The sequence below is a fragment of the Morus notabilis genome, unplaced genomic scaffold (genome assembly GCF_000414095.1).
Source record: "Morus notabilis unplaced genomic scaffold, ASM41409v2 Scaffold205, whole genome shotgun sequence".
NCBI lineage: Eukaryota > Viridiplantae > Streptophyta > Magnoliopsida > Rosales > Moraceae > Morus > Morus notabilis.
The window spans coordinates 16,334-34,790 of NW_010363285.1; the positions used below are offsets into that span (position 1 = coordinate 16,334).

At 36.4% G+C, this 18,457-nt stretch overlaps 2 protein-coding genes across 2 annotated transcripts; both read right to left on the minus strand.

Moving 5' to 3' along the window:
* Positions 1 to 83: 83 nt before the first annotated feature.
* Positions 84 to 8,593, minus strand: LOC21407199 (probable UDP-N-acetylglucosamine--peptide N-acetylglucosaminyltransferase SEC). The gene is made up of 28 exons (XM_024169386.1): positions 8,209 to 8,593; positions 7,874 to 8,019; positions 7,612 to 7,710; positions 7,446 to 7,496; positions 7,163 to 7,279; positions 6,949 to 7,005; positions 5,950 to 6,069; positions 5,684 to 5,746; positions 5,510 to 5,588; positions 5,239 to 5,348; positions 5,099 to 5,152; positions 4,925 to 4,992; positions 4,722 to 4,824; positions 4,240 to 4,442; positions 3,702 to 3,798; positions 3,072 to 3,143; positions 2,911 to 2,987; positions 2,629 to 2,745; positions 2,450 to 2,534; positions 2,130 to 2,297; positions 1,792 to 1,902; positions 1,618 to 1,704; positions 1,373 to 1,500; positions 1,206 to 1,288; positions 961 to 1,066; positions 673 to 819; positions 466 to 586; positions 84 to 377 (listed from the first exon to the last, which is right to left on the minus strand). The coding sequence occupies exons 1-28, from the start codon at positions 8,357 to 8,359 to the stop codon at positions 267 to 269; spliced, it is 2,931 nt and encodes a 976-aa protein (XP_024025154.1). The 5' UTR covers positions 8,360 to 8,593; the 3' UTR covers positions 84 to 266.
* A 4,436-nt stretch (positions 8,594 to 13,029) lies between these two features.
* On the minus strand, positions 13,030 to 17,033 carry LOC21407200 (probable leucine-rich repeat receptor-like protein kinase At5g63930). The gene is made up of 2 exons (XM_010103879.2): positions 13,935 to 17,033; positions 13,030 to 13,568 (listed from the first exon to the last, which is right to left on the minus strand). Exons 1-2 carry the CDS (start codon positions 16,888 to 16,890, stop codon positions 13,198 to 13,200), a joined length of 3,327 nt encoding a protein of 1,108 aa, XP_010102181.2. The 5' UTR covers positions 16,891 to 17,033; the 3' UTR covers positions 13,030 to 13,197.
* Between the last annotated feature and the right edge of the window lie 1,424 nt (positions 17,034 to 18,457).

The following is an 18,457-nucleotide window of genomic DNA, read 5'->3' on the forward strand; positions in this document are numbered from 1 at the left end:
TCAAAGCCCAAGCTTCAACTTAAAAGCAATCGGATCAAGGAGGAGGCACAAACAAAAAGCAAGCCACGAAGTTTGCCACGGGATTGACTAGAAAAAAAAAAAAACTCTGTATTTATAAATGATTTTTGCCCTTAAACGGGAAACATCTCGCCAATGCGTTCTTCACAAATCTATCTTATAACATTCTGGATCTTTAAACATTAATTTCTAAATAATTCCTCGCGTTTTTATCTACAGTGCCGTCTCCTAGAATTATAGCCATCTCATCAATCATAAGGGAACTCGGAATCATTCTCAGTGACTTTAAAATGCTGGGGGCGCTGGCCTGAGCAGTGCAGATTCCACATTTTAAAATAAGCACTTTCCAAATTCCTTACCTGCAAGCAGTAGCAAAGACTTTTAAGCATTTTTCTCGTGTACGCAAAGCAATTAAAAACTTTAAAATTCACAACATCAGAAACGCACCCAGCGTTCTGTATCAAATAGAGGACAATGCAACCGAGCAGCCTTGAGTTTGTTGGTAAGAGCTTGGAGCTTTGGCCGATTCAGTGCCAAATATACTGCCTTCTCCTCGTACTCCTTCATACTGCAACCCATAAAGGCCGAAATTTTATACGTATAAAGAAGTATATATACCATGTTATGCTTCATATTGTTACTTAAGATGCCTACCTACTAACAATCATCTCCTCCCCTAGTCCAGTGGCAAGACAAAGTGATCCGGCAACTCTAGTAGCCATTTTCTCAAGGGGAAGGGTCACCATTGGTAAGCCTGCCCATAGGATATCTGTGCCCGTTGTATGTGCATTGCACAAAGGTCTAAAACACAAGAATCAAACTATCAACAAACCCAAAGGCCCACAGCAACTAGATATATTTATATTAACAATACTTTAATAGGAAGGGTTTAGCAACTTCAATTTTAAATAATCTAAGCAGTAAAATTGAAAAAGAACTTACGTGTCGAGGAATAAATCTGCTAAAGCACTTCGCCTAATATGTTCATTTTTCATAGCTACATCCGTGAAAATAATCTGGTCTGGCTGCACTCCTTGAGAAGCAGCATCTGTTTATTTGCCAAGAATCAGTTCTTTTTTTTTTTTGGTTTTTGTTGATTGGACAGAAATAGTAAATTTAAACAATTGCAAAAAAGATACTACAGAAAATGAAAAGATTTCTCAACAATAATAAACCACCCAACATACATGCACGAAGTCTCATTTCACCAGCAGCTGGGAATCTGAGGAGCCATAGTGCACTATTGGGTACACGTTTAAGAATATTGCACCTGTGGAAAACTTGGAAAAATGAGCTCCCAAATTCTGAAAGAACTCTCTTGAAAACATGAAAACAAGTGTTACCCTCAAATTACCAAGTATTAAATATTTCAGGGTCCATCTTATACAGCTGATTGAAGCACGCAAATATAAATTTATCCTCAGGCAGACCATAATCAGTTCGCTTGTGCTGGCAGTTTGGATCCAACACATCCAGATTTTTCTGTACACAGAATAGAGGGGGAAGTCATGTAAAATATAGCTATTACAAATCCACACATTGAAAAACAAAATGACGGGGAAAAAAATCCCTCAACAATACAATGATGAAAAAACTGACCTGCTTATAATCATTCACAAAATAGCAATGGGGAAGATGTACAAGCTTTTCTGAATAGATATGAGCTAAGCGCCGCGGTGAAACAAACTGAAAGCAACAAAGACAACTAAATAACAGAAACTCAAAACGATTAAGCAAGCAAGATAATTACACAGGATTTGATCCTAAACTGACCTCATCAGTTACCAAGTAATGGATGTAATCAGCGCCTGTGGTACCTGGAAACCCCATATATGAAACCTGAATAGGTGCAGGCTGCATGGCAAATATTTCATTTCTCGCCCCCTGCATGGTATAAGGGCCACAACATTACAGGTTTGCAAAATTATCATCGGAAGCTGAGTCTAAACAACACATAACAAATGAACTTATTCTTCTAATATTACACAATAATAATAAACAACTCACAGCAAAGACAGCACCATATAACTGTGTGCTGTTATTTACATGTAGTTTCAAAATGATAAAACCTCAGAAAAGAATAATAATGGGTCCATCATTAAGACGAATACCTTTGTATAACCATTAAGGTTCACTAAGATCTGTATCTTATCCTTATTAATCATTTTAGCAATCATATCAGATGACATGGAAGAAACATCAACAAAATGCTCAGCCTCCGATTGAATACGCTGTCTCCATTCGGTTCCATCATTTGAACTCAAGGCATAACAAAACACCTACAAAGAGTAGTTAGTTGCCACAAAAACAAGTGAAAAAAAAAAAAAAAAAGAAAGAAAGAAAGAAAGAAAGAAAGAAAGAAAGAAAGAAAGAAAGAAAAAAGAAGGAAAAGGCCTTAAATCAAGCAGGAAAAACAGTGAGAGATTACAACCTCAACATGTTCTTTGTTGTGCATGCCAAAAACAGACCCCATCAGGTGTGACAAAGGATGATTACCAATATCACTGCTGACATATCTGCGGTTCAGATAGAGAAACAGATGCAGATTGAGTAAAGGATGTCAGGGAGTACAAAACATTGATAGTAATTCATGCATGACTGAAAACATACCCAACCCTGAGTCTCTTATTTCCACCATCACGCTTTACAGGAATCGGGCCAGGATGGTTGAAGGCAGGAAGCGCAAAACGGGAAGCAATAATGGAGCATTGTGCAGCATATTTACGGCTGCAAGAGAAAAGGCGCACAAAAGTATTCATAACAGGGTATCATCTCCGAAAAGCAAAGCAAAAACAAAACAAAACAAAACAAGAGAAACAAAAACAAAACAAAAAAAAGGGTGATGGTATCATCTCTCTGTCAATAACATAGCACGCTAAGAGAGTATCTCACCTAATCTCAAGTGCAAGCATTGGGTCAATAGGATATGCTATGGCATGGAAAGGCTGCACGCTAGGAAGAAGTGACCTCTGAAAAAGAAAATTGCAGTAACTCTAAAAGCTGACCTAACCAATAATGAGAAAAATAAAGTATGAACACAAAATTGTTCTTACATTAATCTGTCTCTCGATAATCGCCTCAACTTCAGTGAACATTTTATCACGATCCTCCCAACTGCATAGGCACTGTAGTACACCAATTTCATTAGCATAGTCATTGCCAAAACTTTAAAAACATTAACTTCCGCTTCAAACACGCGTGCACAAACAAAACCATGCAGAAGAATTTAATTGGCATTACAACTAATAAGTTCACTATTATGGCATTCTTGTATGAATACTTCTGTGCCCAAGTCCATTAAGCAATCACCTCCGCATGGATATCAAGGATAATCCACTAAATGACAAATAAACAATAAAAATAAATAAGATGTTTGAGCGAGACAAAGAAAGGATCACTACCTAAAAGATCAAAATAACTAGGTTTCGCCATTAACTTGTTTAATTCATGAAAGAAAAAGTACTTCCCATTACCTAAATTGGAAGAATACTTCCTCAGCAAGAATCATAGAACATAAAATTCTTATATGTCCCACCTCAAATAATAGATCAGTCTGAAATTTAACAAAAATTGATTACCACCGATTAATTCCCTTGCAACAAGGTAGATTCTTTGAACTGTTTCCCCTAGGCATACAGACTAAGACTGGGACTGTGCAAGATAAGTATAAGATTTTGATTTACCTGTAGCGTATGCAATAGGTTACAAGTTGCCTCAGGAAAGTCAGGTCGAAAATGCAATGCCTGTTTATAGCTCTTTACAGCTGCTTCCACGTGTCCACTGCAACACATATAACGCTTAAAAAGTTCTTACTGTGCACAATCAAAATGCTTTCCATATTCTCAGTAAGGCAATATTGTTTCTTTGATAAAAGACTTTCCAGCAAAATTCATCAGGTCCTCAGATTTTTCCCGAGTAAAATATGAATTTTTTCCAGAGAATCTGAAACAACATAATTACTAACAAAGAAACAAAAGAAGAATTTGAAAAGGTTGTCAATCACAATTTATTTTTCTCTACATTGTTAATATCAACCACAAACGAAATCCTGCAAATTCAATATTGCAAAACACAACAAGGTTGCCCGGTTGGCACCATAATCTCATTTATTTCCATCCACCCATGACCACTAACTACCTAAAACAGTTTCTCAAATGGATTACACCCCAACCCACAAGGAATATCAAACTGAAGTCATAGACTGTGAAATAGAACAACTACCTGTCTTTATAAGCTGAAGCCAGGTTTGCATGAGCTTCAGCCATTGTTGGCCTGATAGCTATTGCATGTATGTAGTCCTGAATTGCTTCACTCACTCTACCAATCTCCTTGTATGTGTTGCCCCTGTTAACAAGCCCATCAGCTGCCAGAGGATCAATGCGAAGAACCTCGTTGTAGCAAGATATTGCATCTGCATAACTTCCCTATAATGGAAACATGCACACAACAAATTAAAATGGTCGTGAGAGGAAATCAGAAAATTTCTGGCTAAAAACTACAGGAAGGGAAAAATTAAACTAGTATATCTAATCATCTTGATGCTATACAAGTGTTTCCCTTTCAGAGAAAAAGAAGACGAAGAAATGTCTGTTGTTTTGTTTTTTTAAGCACAACTCTCTTCTGCCATGTTTCTAGCAGCTTGTCTAAACGATATAGAGAAAATCAAGTGAGAGGGAAATATTGATCATGCTGAATGCCGATACCTGTTGCTTATAAATTATTGCAAGATTATTAAAAGGGGCAGACAATCCAGTTGTCACACTCAACGTAGCCTTGTAATATGAAGCTGCAGTAGCCACCATGTTCCTGCTCAGACAGCATTGTTTCTTGTCAAAAATATACTCAGAATTATCAGAAATTGTCTTAAAATCATCAGCTATAAAACAAGTACTTCAGGACAACATACCATTCCATATATATGTTCCCGAGGTTTGTAAGTGCTTGTGGATGGTTTGGTTGTAATGCAAGGCATTGCTTCCGACATCCAAACACAAAATTTAAGTAATACAGAAAGACACATAAAACTGAACATTGAACCACTTCAAACTGAAACCAAAAAGAAGATGAGAAGTGAACATACATTGTAGCATTGTATCGCTTCCTCGACTCTGCCAACGTCCTTCAGAGCATTACCCTACAACAGTAAAAGAAATTGAATGAAAAGACAACTTCAAGGTCTTCTAGTCACACTCCAGCATCAAAGAGAAGAAGAAAACCAACCAGATTATTATAAGCCTCCAAAAATCTTGGATCAGCAGAAACGGCTTGCTTGTAGTGAAGGATTGCCAGGTCGAGTTGGCCTTGATCATAATATGTACTAGCTAAATTACCTGCATAATATGATCGAACATACAGTCAAAGAAATGGATAAATGATCATGACCCACTAAAGCATGAAAATGATGCGATCAAGGAAAAAAGGGGAAAAATTGTAAAAGTTGAGACGGAGTGAAAACACAAAGTTTCAATTCACAACATAGATCAAAACTCACCAAAAGCCATCGCATAATTTGGTCTTGTCTGCAAAGCACGCTGATAACATACAATTGCCTCTTGAGGCATTCCTAAAGCCTGGAAAGGGCAAAAGAAACATTCTTGTTTTTCTCCAATACGAGTCCATGCACTTGCAGCTACCCAACCTTAGTGGCACAAGGCATAACACTTACCTTATAAACATTCCCAAGGTTCAGATAAGCATCTGGAAATGAAGGTTTGAGCTTAACAGCCTCCTGAAATCCAAAATTTTTTAAGGGGAAAAAATAAAAAGATATCATCAACACGCCTTGAAAAACAGTTGGAACAAGGGAACTGCATGCATTTCAATATGCATAGATTGTTAAAAAAGAAAAATAAAAATAATGCTCAAAATCCAATATAGCTCTGCCCGTGGGAATTGATAAGTAAAGATTGAGGAAAACAAGAACAAGCAGACCTTATAATATTGAAGGGCTCTATTAAGATCACCAGACTCCATAAAAAGACCAGCAAGATTTGACCATGCAATAGCAAATGTTGGTTGAATCCGAAGAGCCTCGAGGTAACAACTGTATGCCTGCATAAAATGTTAACATTCTTGACAATTTGCAGTCTTGGAAGTGGAAGTTACAACAAGAACAACCATCATCTGAGCCCTGGTTTGTAGCTAACAACTTGATATCTGTATCAAACTGTGAATCCAAGCACAGTTCCACACATGAATTACTTCCATCAGTAAGAGTACCTCCAATGCAATTCTAAAAGTGTGCCAATGCCAAATTAATGCTATTCTTGGTGCTAAATTTTGCATATGCTATACTTGGTGGCAAATCTGCCACCAAGTATAGCATATGTCAAATTTTGGTATTTCATTGTATTTGATGATATATTTGTTTTTTCATTTAATCATTACAACATTGGCAGTTTAAATAATTTCAAAATTAGAAGTTTATTTATTTTTTAAAATTATTAAAAGTTTAATTTAACAACTTCCAAAGCATAATGATTTTGACAACAAATAGATTTAGCATTTAGAAAAGCATTATGCATTGGAGCACAAACAAAAATAACACATCAAATATGACATTTTCACGCTTTTTGGGGCCTAATATGACTTTGGCATTAGCATTTGCATTGGAAGTAGCATTATGAAAAGTTAAATACGGAAGGGTCCTCCCAGGCCTCATCAAGCCCATATTTAGGCAGGGAAGGAAAAAGAGTTTCGGCAATCAACTCAAACTGCGTACAAATTACTGAGATATCACTCCCATCAGCACTAAAGAGCTATAATAGCAGTAACTAACTTGATCAAAGTTGTTACACATGATGACAAGCACAAAGTACAAGCACGTATCCTATGCAAGAAATTTGAATACCCAGCTGTGCGCTAAGTATAAAGAGACCCCAAAAATTGAATGATATACTATTATGCTGTATTCTATTTGGAGGAACTTACTTCTTGCACCAATCCTTGCGCTTTCATTAGATTTCCAAGGTTGCTGTGGGCATCAACCTATTTGCAAATTAAAAAACACAAATCAACAATAGCAATTCACTAAAAGAAAGCATGACAACCAACTGGGTTGATGTAGATAAATGAGGCAGCAGTAAGTGAAGCATTACAAGACAAGCAAACTAAAAAGAGGACAACAAATAAAAGACAAGCCTACCAGAGCAGGATTGAGTGCAAGCGCCTGACGACAACACTGTGCTGCTTCGTTAAGTCTTCCTTTTCGCATGTATGCACTACCTAGGTTGGCCCACGCGTCAGAGAAATTGGGTCGAAGCTGCAATCATATGAAATCAGAGATCGTTCAACAACTCAGAGTTAATCGGCGCCACGACACACAATTTTTAGAATAAGACAGGAAAAGAACATAAAAAATAGAATGCATTAACCTTAATAAAGAAACCAATAAAATCAAGAACATGGATTTATAAGAATACACAAACCTCAATGGCCACCAAATAGTAGCGAATTGCAAGGTCAATATTGCCCTTTTCCTACATTCAGGAAATACCCAATTGATCAATAACAGAAAATGTTCATCAAATAACAGAATATAGGACCAACAGAAATTATACCAGTGGCGCATCGTGGTAATAATATTTGACATACCTTCCACGCATTAGCCATGTTACCATAGCACTCTGCAAAATGTGGTTCAATTCGAAGGGCTTCTTCATTCTTGGCGATACACATGTCAAATTCATGCAGCTGAAAAATCCACCAAAAAATGACCAATGATCAGACCTTCAATACACTTTCAGTTAAAATTCCGCTATGCAATGCCTTTTCAGCCATTACTACGTGCAATTACTTAAAAAGCAAAAACAGTCGAAGAAAATCGACGCCGCAAAGGTATGGACTAGAGAACAACCTGATAGTAAATAGCACCTAAAAGAAGTAAATTATCAGTCCGATTAGGGTTCCTCCCATAAACAGTCGTGCTATGCTCCAGCGCCTCCTTGTAGTTTCCAGCCCTATACATATGATGAGCTAGGGCTAAGTGCGTGTCCTCATCCACTACATCATCAGGCACAAAATACATCAATAATCGCAATTAGAGCCATAACTTTCCTACGCAGTAGCAAAAATTCAAAATTCCTCTAAAAACAAAAAACACGCTTCTTCCTCCATCTCCAATCGACTCCTATTTCACAAATCACCAAGTTTCAAAAATCGAAATTCTAATATGTGAGACACAAAACGAACCTTCGATGGAATCGGAACCCTTGAAGGTCACCAGGCTGTGCGGAGACGCCTCATCGCCGCGATCCACCGCGAAAAGTGACCGAGAAGATCCCGCCACCGCCGCCTGCGGCTGCTGATGGCGAACCTCGCCATGCACAGAGATCACCGCCATCTCTTCAGATTCCGATCAAAACCATCAAACTCCGATCTCCACCCAAAAACCAAACCCTAGCTTTCGTTTTTTTTTTTTTTCTTCTTCTTTTGGTTTTTGTTCCCGAGCAATCAAAAATGATTGCTTGGGTGTTTTGTTTTGTTTTGTTTTGTTTTTGTTTTTGGGTAAGTTCCCTTCTTTCTTTGTCTGTCTGTCTCTCCCTTAATGCGCGTGGAGTGGAGGGAAGAGAGAGAAGGGGGTGGGGGGGGTTTATATAAGGTGGAAAGTGGGTGATTCGGTGATGGGAGTGAGATGTGATCTGGACCGTTGATCAGCCGCCGAATAAAAGCAAAAGATAAGTGTTTCCGCTGGGCTGTAAACTCGTTTGGTTAACGACTGACACGTATCTTCTGCAGATATTAATGAGATTCACATTTTTTACAACTTGTTCAATGTTGCGTCTAAGTTCGCCGCTTCGCTTCTTCTCTCTTCTGTTGAATACTTTTGTTCCGTGTTTGGACTTCTTGGGATTTGGAAGTGGGACCAATTTCGCTCCAAACAAGTTAAAATAATTTAGCCCTATTTATTTCACTATTTAGTTTAATTTAATTTAATTCAGATCATAATTTAAATTCATGTTTAATAAATATAGAGTTTGAATTATATTTCTCATTTAAATTAAGTTAAATTATTTAATTTTAAAATTTAATTTCTTTTTTAAGTTCAACCGTTCAAATTATTTTTAAACAACAAAAAAAATCAACTCTCTCTTATTTTTCACACTTACTAAACACAAATTCAAATTTTATTCTTATTAAGATTAAAATTTCAACTTCACATCTAAACGCTAATTCAAATTATAATTTAAACCACACAGTTTAAATTTTTTTGTTCAAATAAAAAGTTCAAATCAATAAAATTTGAACCAACGAACCAAACGAAATTTTTTAGGAATTTTTACGGTGGACCAAAGTTATTTTACTCTACTGGTGGAAACTGTGTTTTAATCGTTTTCAAAGTGTTCCTAATTTTTTAAATTGTGTAAAATACCCTTCGATCTATACAAAACGATTCAAAATACCCCTTTCGTTTAATTTTGTCTACCATCCAACGGATTTACTGACGTGGCAGATAAAAATCAATTAAAACCATTAAATTATAATTAAATATACATAATTGATTATATAATAAAAACAATGAAAAAAAGTATTTTAAAAAATAACAAAAAAAACCCAAAAAAAGTATACGGCCCCGTTCTTTTCGCTGATTTGAGTTTAGAATTCGAGTTTTGCTACAGTAAAAAGCTCTCAGAAACAGTCACATCTAACTTTTTTGCTATAGTAAAAAGCTCTCACACAACATCACATCTCAACTCGAACTAAAAACTCGAATTAGCGAACCGAATGGGCCCGTACTTCTTCGTCAATCCTGTTACTGAGTCACTCTTATGCAAACCCTTTGATGACAGAAGCGAGCTTCTGTAGATTCAATTTCATCACCATATCGGCGAAGAGACGGGTGTCTTCCTCAGTGTTTTGCTCATGCAACATAAAGGATCTAAATGAAAAAACTTTTGTTTAATCCAACCTTCTTGCGTTTATTCAATAATTTATAGGACAAATTACACTTGTCCCTGTGAATTATTGGTCTTATAACAAAATACTTCTTAAATTTTAAAAATAATAAATTTCTCCTAAACAATTAGCCGTTAGTACGCGTCCCTCTTTTCTGTCATCTCGGTTAAATTTTGAACGTTAAGTGACATGTAGAAGTCGCTAAGGCATTTAATTTTTATTCTATTATGAAATGGCGATTTTGTCCATCCAAGCCCAGCCGTTGACCGGTCAAATTTGCCGTTGACAGGCATTGACCGGGATGGAGGGTCGGCAGGATGTGTGTCAAATCGAAGATCTCAAAGTGAAGAACACTTATCCGGGGTCAATTTCTCCAAATGACGTCCGGTTCACCGAAAAATGTCCAAAACTCAAAATAGACGGAGGCGGTACATCGAAGCTCTTTGGACACCAATTGGGGAAGTAATCATGGGGGTGTTGCTCCACTCAACGAGGGGAATATAATGGCACAACTTGCTAGCAAAACGGAGGTCAGATGGTGTTGGAATTCGGTGTGAAGACAAAATGGACCAAAACTTTAACCAACTCTTGCATGTGAATGGCGGTGAGATTCGAGTTCATGGGTGGTCGACGTTTGGTGACGGTTGGAGACTAGATAGTGGCGGCTCAAAGTGGCAGTGGGGCTTGGTTTTTCACGTGCAAAGAAAGAAGAATGAGAGAGAGGAAGTGAGAATGAGAGGGAGAGAGGGGGAGAGGGAAATCATCATATGTTCGTAGTAGTCTTAAACTGGGCTTGGATGGATAAAATCGTCATTTCATAATAAATTAAAAATTAAATACCTCAACAACTTTCACGTATCACTTAACGTTCAAATATAACCGAGTGGGTGAAAAAAAAAGACACATGCTAACGGGTTAATTATTCAGAAAGAAAATTTAAGAGATATTTTGTTACAGGGCCAATAACTCAGGAAGGACAAGTGTAATTTGTCCCTGCCTATATTTGGGGAAAGCATGTTATTGAACACTGACCCGTACATGCTGACCCACCCATGGCAGAAAGAGCATATTTAAACTTAAATTTCAAAGCTTAAAGAGAGTGTGTCTGGTGGGTTGTTTCAGTTGCGTTGAAGAAAAGAAAATAATTGGTCAGTTTTTAGTGTGAGAAATGCTAGACAGCCAGATTGAAAGCACTGAGATTTATGGAACTTGAATTGTTAAGAATGAATAGCCAGAACGGATTTTAGTGGGTATGGGTCTTTGGATCGGCTACAAGTTTGCGACTTACCATACTCGGATCAATTTGAATTTTCCATGAATTTATGGATTGGAAGTAATTGTAGAACTTGAACTTTTTAAGAATGATTAAAAATTTTTCTGGTTTAAATGGTATTGATATGGCGGGGTTTTTTCTTTTTTTCTTTTTTTTTTTTTTTTTCTCCAAAGCCTTCGTTCAAATATGGTAATAATCCAGTGTGCAAATCTTCTTCAATTCGCAAAAGAATAATGGGACCACTGTTTATTGTTTTTGTTTTTGTTTTTTTTTTAACATTTAATCATTTTAATATTTAATTAGAATATAATGGCTTTGACTAATATTTACATCTTGCTACGTGAGCAAATTCGTTAGCATTGTAGACGGAATTAGACATAGGGGTATTTTGAACCGTTTTTAATAAATTAAGGGTATTTTAAATCATTTTAAAATATTATGATGTATTTTGAAATATGATACATATTTTAAGAGGTATTTATAAAAATTATCATTCAAAGAATTTTGTCCTTATTTGTTTTATTGATTTAGTTCAGTTTAATTCAATTCAATTCGAATAGTAAACACAGTTTAAACTCGTGTTTAGTAAGCACTCAGTTTGAATTATATTTTCCGTTTAAATTGAGTTAAATTGTCTAACTTTAGAGTTTAGCTTCCCCCTTAAATTCAACGATTCACACCATTTTTAAACAGTAAAAAAAAATCCAACTCTCTATGCTTTTCACACCTACCGAACACAAATTTTTATTCCTATTCAAATTAAAATTTTAACTTCACATCCAAAAGTCAATTCAAACTACAATTTAAACCATACAGTTTAAATTTTTCTCTTAAAATAAAAAAGTTCAAATCAACAAAATTCAAACCAACGAACCAAACGGGGTTAATAATTTTCGAGGAATTTTTATGGTAGAGCAAAACTATTTTACTGTACTGGTGAGAATTATGTTTTTATCATTAGATTAATTTTTTAACAGTCAGATTTACAGTCTGAACAGTTACGTGTGGTGTGCTATAAAATTTTTAATAGGACCTACACCATTAAAAAATTAATCTAAAGGTCAAAAATAATTATTCTACCGGTATACTAAAATAGCGTGTTCCACCATAAAGCTTCTCTAATTTTCTAGACATAGTAAAAATTTTACTAAACAAATGTTGAAATATAATAAAAATTTAAAATTTTTATGAACGATAAAAATTAATATTGATAAATTAGTATAGATAAATAGTTACTATGTAAGTTTGTTACGTATAAATTATTTTAAAATGATTGATATGTTTCTTCTTCATTTTTTTTTAAATTCAATTTTTACCAAGAGAATTGGGTTTTCTGTTTTTTCATTGTTAGGAAGTTTATAAATGCAACTTATTAGGAAAATTTGCTGTTTTAAAATTATTAAAATGATATTTTGTGATTTTAAAATTTGGTATCCTTGTATTTCGAGATTCTTTTTACCAAAAAAATTTATTTTTTTTCTTTTTAATGATTATAGATTAATTGAAAGGAAATAGTAAGAAATTGCCTATAAACAATTAAACTTGTTACGTTGATATAGTTAGCAAACTCCAGGAACGTATACATTTTGCCCACATTAGCAGTATTACATAAATAACATCACTATATAAATCAAAATAGCAGGACAACATAAGCTTTTCAATGGCTAAAATGAAACAATTTGTTGACTGTTAATGCTAAAAGAATTTAAAAACTAAGAGACTAACATAGACTAGTAAAACATGGAAGAAAGCTTTTATTGCTATATAATGCTAGGATTTACAAGAAAGTTTCTTCTATTTAAGAAACTTTTCACTTCTTATGGTTATATAATACAAGGAGGAGATACTATTTGAGTCGTGTTTGAGCTGAAACATTGATTTTTAAACCTTAAACCTTATCTTAAGACAGGGAAAAAAAAATTATAATATTGTACAAGGAGGAATGAACCGTTAAAAGCTCATACATTACTGGTGGACAAAAAACAATAGAAATATATGCAATGAAAAGGGGTTCATCCATTTAACCTGGTATCATGATCCGAGGACAAATCAAGATGTCCTTCCCTTTCATTGGACTCTATAAGCATCCGAACAACTTCTGTCATTGTTGGACGCTCTAAGGGAGACGTGCTTGTGCAAAGCAGGGCGATTTTGAGGACGGTGAGCATGTGAGAGACGGTATTCTCTTCCTCTAGATTTACGCGAGAATCGATAATTCCCGGCGACAAATTGTGTTTCTGGACATAGTTTCTCACCCATGTCGCAAGATCACCACCTTGTTCTACTGCTTGTACTGGTGTTTTTCCTGTTAGTAGCTCCAAAAGAACAACTCCATAGCTATATGTGTCGCACTTTTCTGTGACCTTCATAGTGTATGCATATTCTGGAAATTGAAGATTTTATACAAGTCAGTTACAACTAGCGTAGACTAGTAACTCATACATGTGGAAAATGACCATTGACTACTAAAATGGTTGATGTGTTGGTCAATCAGACTGATTGACTGGCAAAAAAATTAAACACTGACTAATATTGGTAAATCAATGATTGATCAATGAGTCAATCAACCAATCATGTTTTTAGAAATAACCATTTTCCTAAATTAGCAAAACTTTGAACATTTATTAAAACGATGCTTTTGAAAAAAGGCCATTGTCCCGGTTATCCCTAATACTAAGAATGTAACTTGGAATAATAATTAGCAATGTAAACACGTTAAGAAACATAGAAGGGCAGAAAGAGAACTTACCGGGAGCAATATAACCATATGAACCTGCAACTGCAGACATGGACTTAGGCTGTGGCATGTCAATCACCTTTGCCAGTCCAAAATCCCCAACATGAGCTTCAAATTTATCATCAAGGAGAATGTTGTTGGATTTTATATCGCGGTGAAAAATCCGAGGTTTGCAGTCATGGTGCAAGTAAGCAAGGCCATGAGCCGCTCCGAGGGCGATCAAGAACCTCGTTCGCCAATCAAGACTGCAGGAAACTCCATGGAGCAACTCCCCAAGGCTGCCTCTTGACATGTACTCATAAAGCAGGAGATTGGAACCCTGGTGATAGCAGAAACCGTATAGCTTCACAATATTCCTGTGCCGAATTTTTCCCAAGGTCAGGATTTCAGCATGGAAGCTATTATCCACTTTGTTTCCTTCCCCGTTGGATGCCAACTTCTTGACAGCAATTGTACGGTCATTGAACAAAACTGCTTTGTAAACAGTTCCCCAAGCTCCTCTTCCAATCACAAATCTGTTATCAAAATTGTCAGTGGCTTCTACCAAGTCTTGAAAAGTGAATCCTTCCTTCGGGGAGAAGTAGATATCCGAAACCGGAGAATTTGATGGCTTACTTTCTTGCAATGGAGCAACAATGTCGACCTGACGGCTCATGGCATAGATGATGATCCCAATTAGAATGAGAGAAACCCCTCCGACGGACGCTGCAACTATAGCAATAATTTCACCTATACGGGTATGCTTCTTTGTCGCGTCTGAAGGAAAAGAGAGTGAAGAGGGAGGTGTTTTGCAGACACCGAGTGGGCCACCACAGAGTCCTTGGTTCCCAACATAGCTGCTAATAGCCATATTCTGAAAGAGCGGTAGATTCGGTAAGGGCCCCGTTAACTCGTTGTACGAGAAGTTGCAGCCTAGTAAACTTGACAGATTCTCAAAAGAGCCTGGAATTTGACCAATCAAATGGTTGTTGTTGAGCAGAAGATATTCCAAAAGAACTAGCCTTCCAAGCTCTGGAGGAATCTCCCCAGAGAGATTGTTGTAACTGAGATTCAGCGCGATCTGCAAGCTCGAAAGGGAGCCCAACTGAGCTGGTATGCCGCCCGAAAACGAGTTGCCGCCCATCTGTAGCTCAGTCAAACGCAAGAGACTTCCTGTGGAGACTGGTATTTCCCCAGAAAGGTCGTTATCGGAAAGCTTGAGAAGCTCCAGATGCTTAAGCGTTCCAATATTGCTTGGCAGGCTACCAGAAAAGTTGTTGTGGCTAAGGTCTAGCCGCTGAAGCATGCTGCAATTGAAAATCTCGGGAGGTATCCTTCCCGAAAGAGAATTCGAGGAGACATTAAATATCACCAACTGCGAAAGCTTTCCAATTTCCCTTGGCAACTCAAAAGTGAAACGGTTGTTTGCAAGTTGAAGCCTTTGCAAGGTTCTGCAGTTGCCTATTTCTGAAGGAATGGAGCCACTAAACTTGTTCTGATCCAACTCAACCGCCGAGAGATTCACCAATCTGCACAGATTGGATGGAAAATTCCCTGTAAGGTTGTTTCCGACTAGACGAAGCTGCACCAAGGATTTGCAGCTTGTGATCTCAGGTGGGATGCTTCCAGTGAGCCTGTTTGAGCCCAAGTTTAGAAAAATCAGGTTCGAATATCGGCAAAGATGACGGGGAATCCTTCTCATTAGTTGGTTTTCTGACAAGTCAACCACCCAAAGCGGGCTATACAGCCCGAGCGCTTTAGGAATGATGCCGCTGAGTGAGTTGTGAAACACTTGCAGCATGGTCAATTTGGTCAAGTATTGGAAGCCAACGGGAATTGGGCCAGTGAGGAAGTTGATAGAGAGATCTAGCTGTGTCAAGTTTTCCAAGCTTGTGAGCTCTTTCGGAATAGGGCCTTGAAATTGGTTCTCAAAAAGATGAAGCAATCTCAATCCTGAAATCTTACTGAACTCCATTGATATCTCACCAGTCAACAAGTTCTCCGAAAAGTCAATCTCTTTCGCTAATGAAAGATTACCAATCTCTCTAGGCACTGTCCCATTCAACCCATTTCTGTAAAGGTACAACTTCTTTAGAAAAACAAGGTTTCCAATTTCCTTGGGAATCTCCCCCACAAGGTTGTTCTGGTAAAGAGCAAGAGTCCCCAAGTTTGTGCAATTTCCAAGCTCTTTTGGAATGACCCCAGAAAGCAGATTATCCCAAAGGATCAAATCTGTCAAATTCCTGAGCATTCCAATCTCTCTTGGTATTTCTCCATTCAACTGGTTTTGAGCAAGACCAAGTAATTGCAAGCTAGTACATCCACCTATCTCAGAAGGCAAGCTTCCTGTTATCTTATTTTGACCTGCCCTGAAAGTTGTCAAGTTTTTAAGATTCCCAAATGAACTTGGCAAAGGTCCACTAAGATTATTTGTGTAGGCAATCAACTCGGTTAGATATGAAAGATTCCCAACTTCTTCAGGGAAAGGCCCAGATAGTTTGTTGTTGCACAGATTCAAGACTGTTAAGTAAGAAAGTTTGCCTATTTCCTGTGGGATTTGACCTTCAAAGTTATTGTTGTTAAGGAGAAGGACATCTAGAGATGAACAGCTTCCAATCTCTTTAGGTATGTTCCCAGACAATGCATTGTTGGAAACACTAAGATGAGTCAGGTGAACCAATCCACCGAGCATCGGCGACAAAGAACCGGTGAGATTCATTAAGCTCAAATCGAGAGATACTACGACTGGATCGTAATAATAGTCATTGCCGCAACGCACTCCTCTCCATCCACAAGGTGTGGAATCACTGGAATTCCAATTTCCCAGGTAGTTAAATACATCAACAAGGCTTCTCTTTATTTCTAACAGGTATTGACCCTCAGTATTAAGCCCCTCGGATTCATAAACCAGAAGGGAAGCCAGTACAAGAAGTAGAGTCAACAAAGTATGTAGTTTTTTCTTCATACTCATCATGGATTTGCACAACATGAACTTGATTGAACAAAAATAATCAATTATCACCTCTCAAAGTTCTTCAGAAACAAAACTTTATACAGCTCAAGAAATATTTACACACACACATACATACATACATGAAGGAATAGAAGTGTACTGAAGATTCAAATAGGAATTGAAACAATCCCACAACTTGGAGAATTTTACAAGGATGAGGAGATATATTTGGCATACCTCATATTATAAGATGACCAATAACAGAAAAGAGAAAGAAGCCACCAAAAGAGTTTGAACCACCAAGAACTATAAAGACTTTTTTTTAGTTTACCAGAAATACGTTTACTGGGGAAACTTGGTCATTGCTTTGGACTGAAGATAAAAGACTAGTGCTTTGAATAATACAACGAGTCCTGTTCTTCAGATATAAGTCAATTGCAATGAATATTTCTCCACTTTTTCTTCTAATGATGATGATAAAGAAAAATAAAAAGCCAAGTGATTATTTTGTCCTCTAAGGAATGATTAGGGAAATCCCACTTTGTGTGAATCATAAGGTTTTGAGAAAGAGTTTTGACACATCGTGGTTGTCATGGCCGACAAAGCATGAACATGCACTCTAATCTCTCTCTATTTTCTCCTCCATATTATAATACTTTAGTGCTTCCTTCACCAAGGTGACAGAAACTGTTTTTTTTTTCTTACAATTTTTATATTTATCTTTGAGTTTTTAGCACATTTTCCTCCTAAACTTGTCGTAATTTAGTAAATTACTCTCAAAACTTTTACTTTTTATAAGTTACCCCTTTAACTTATAAATTTGTTACAATATGCCCCATTTCGACGAGAATTGTATTAAATTAGTGTCAAAAAAGCATATTCAGCCAAAAATTTTAACATTCCAATTCAAATGTAATACAAATATTTCAATATCTCAACTTTTAACCTCTTAAATCTAATAAAAATTGTGAACAAATTTAGTTAAATGGGGCACATTGCAATAAATTTACAAGTTCAGAGAGTAACTTATCAAAATTAAAAATTTGAACAGCAATTTGTTAAACCACGATAAGTTCGGAAGGTAATTCTGTTTCTCTAACCCCTCTAGTTCCCAAAATTTAAAAAGGTCCCATTATGGAAATTACAAACTAGTATCAAATTTTCCTTTCTATTTGCAAGAATCCAAAGTGAAAGGGTGTTTTTTTTTTTTTTTCCTTTTATCCCCCTATAACTTTGTGAGACTGTAGCATTTTTGTAACAAGTCAAATTTTTATCTGATCTCCATGGACTTGTCAGAGCTAACTGATTTGTTTGATAATTTGATTAGACTGTACGTAACATAATATATATCTGTTCGTTTGAACAGTTCTAAGCCCTCATTGCAACTTTAAGTTTTTGAACAATAGTTATACATTAGGCATAATCACTATCAGTTGCAAAGCCACATAAAGATGAATAAGGTACATGCCGCACTTAAATTTTGAAATTCTAGTTTTTATCTTTAAAATTTATATTAGGAAAACTATTGTGAGCTCATAAAAATTTAATACGTCATTATATTTTAATAAAAAATTGTTTAATTTTTTTCATAGTAACTCAAATG

What these genes read in the sequence shown, in the direction of transcription:
- LOC21407200 (XM_010103879.2), bottom strand. Translation starts at nt 16,890, where the DNA reads ATGTTGTGCAAATCCATGATGAGTATGAAGAAAAAACTACATACTTTG. An exon ending in ATATGGTTATATTGCTCCCG is followed by an intron (nt 13,569 to 13,934) that starts GTAAGTTCTCTT and finishes TTCAATTTCCAG; the next exon opens with AATATGCATACACTATGAAG.
- LOC21407199 (XM_024169386.1), bottom strand. Translation starts at nt 8,359, where the DNA reads ATGGCGGTGATCTCTGTGCATGGCGAGGTTCGCCATCAGCAGCCGCAG. An exon ending in GAGCCCTTCAATATTATAAG is followed by an intron (nt 5,747 to 5,949) that starts GTCTGCTTGTTC and finishes TTTGGATTTCAG; the next exon opens with GAGGCTGTTAAGCTCAAACC. An exon ending in ACCTATTGCATACGCTACAG is followed by an intron (nt 3,144 to 3,701) that starts GTAAATCAAAAT and finishes GGTGTACTACAG; the next exon opens with TGCCTATGCAGTTGGGAGGA.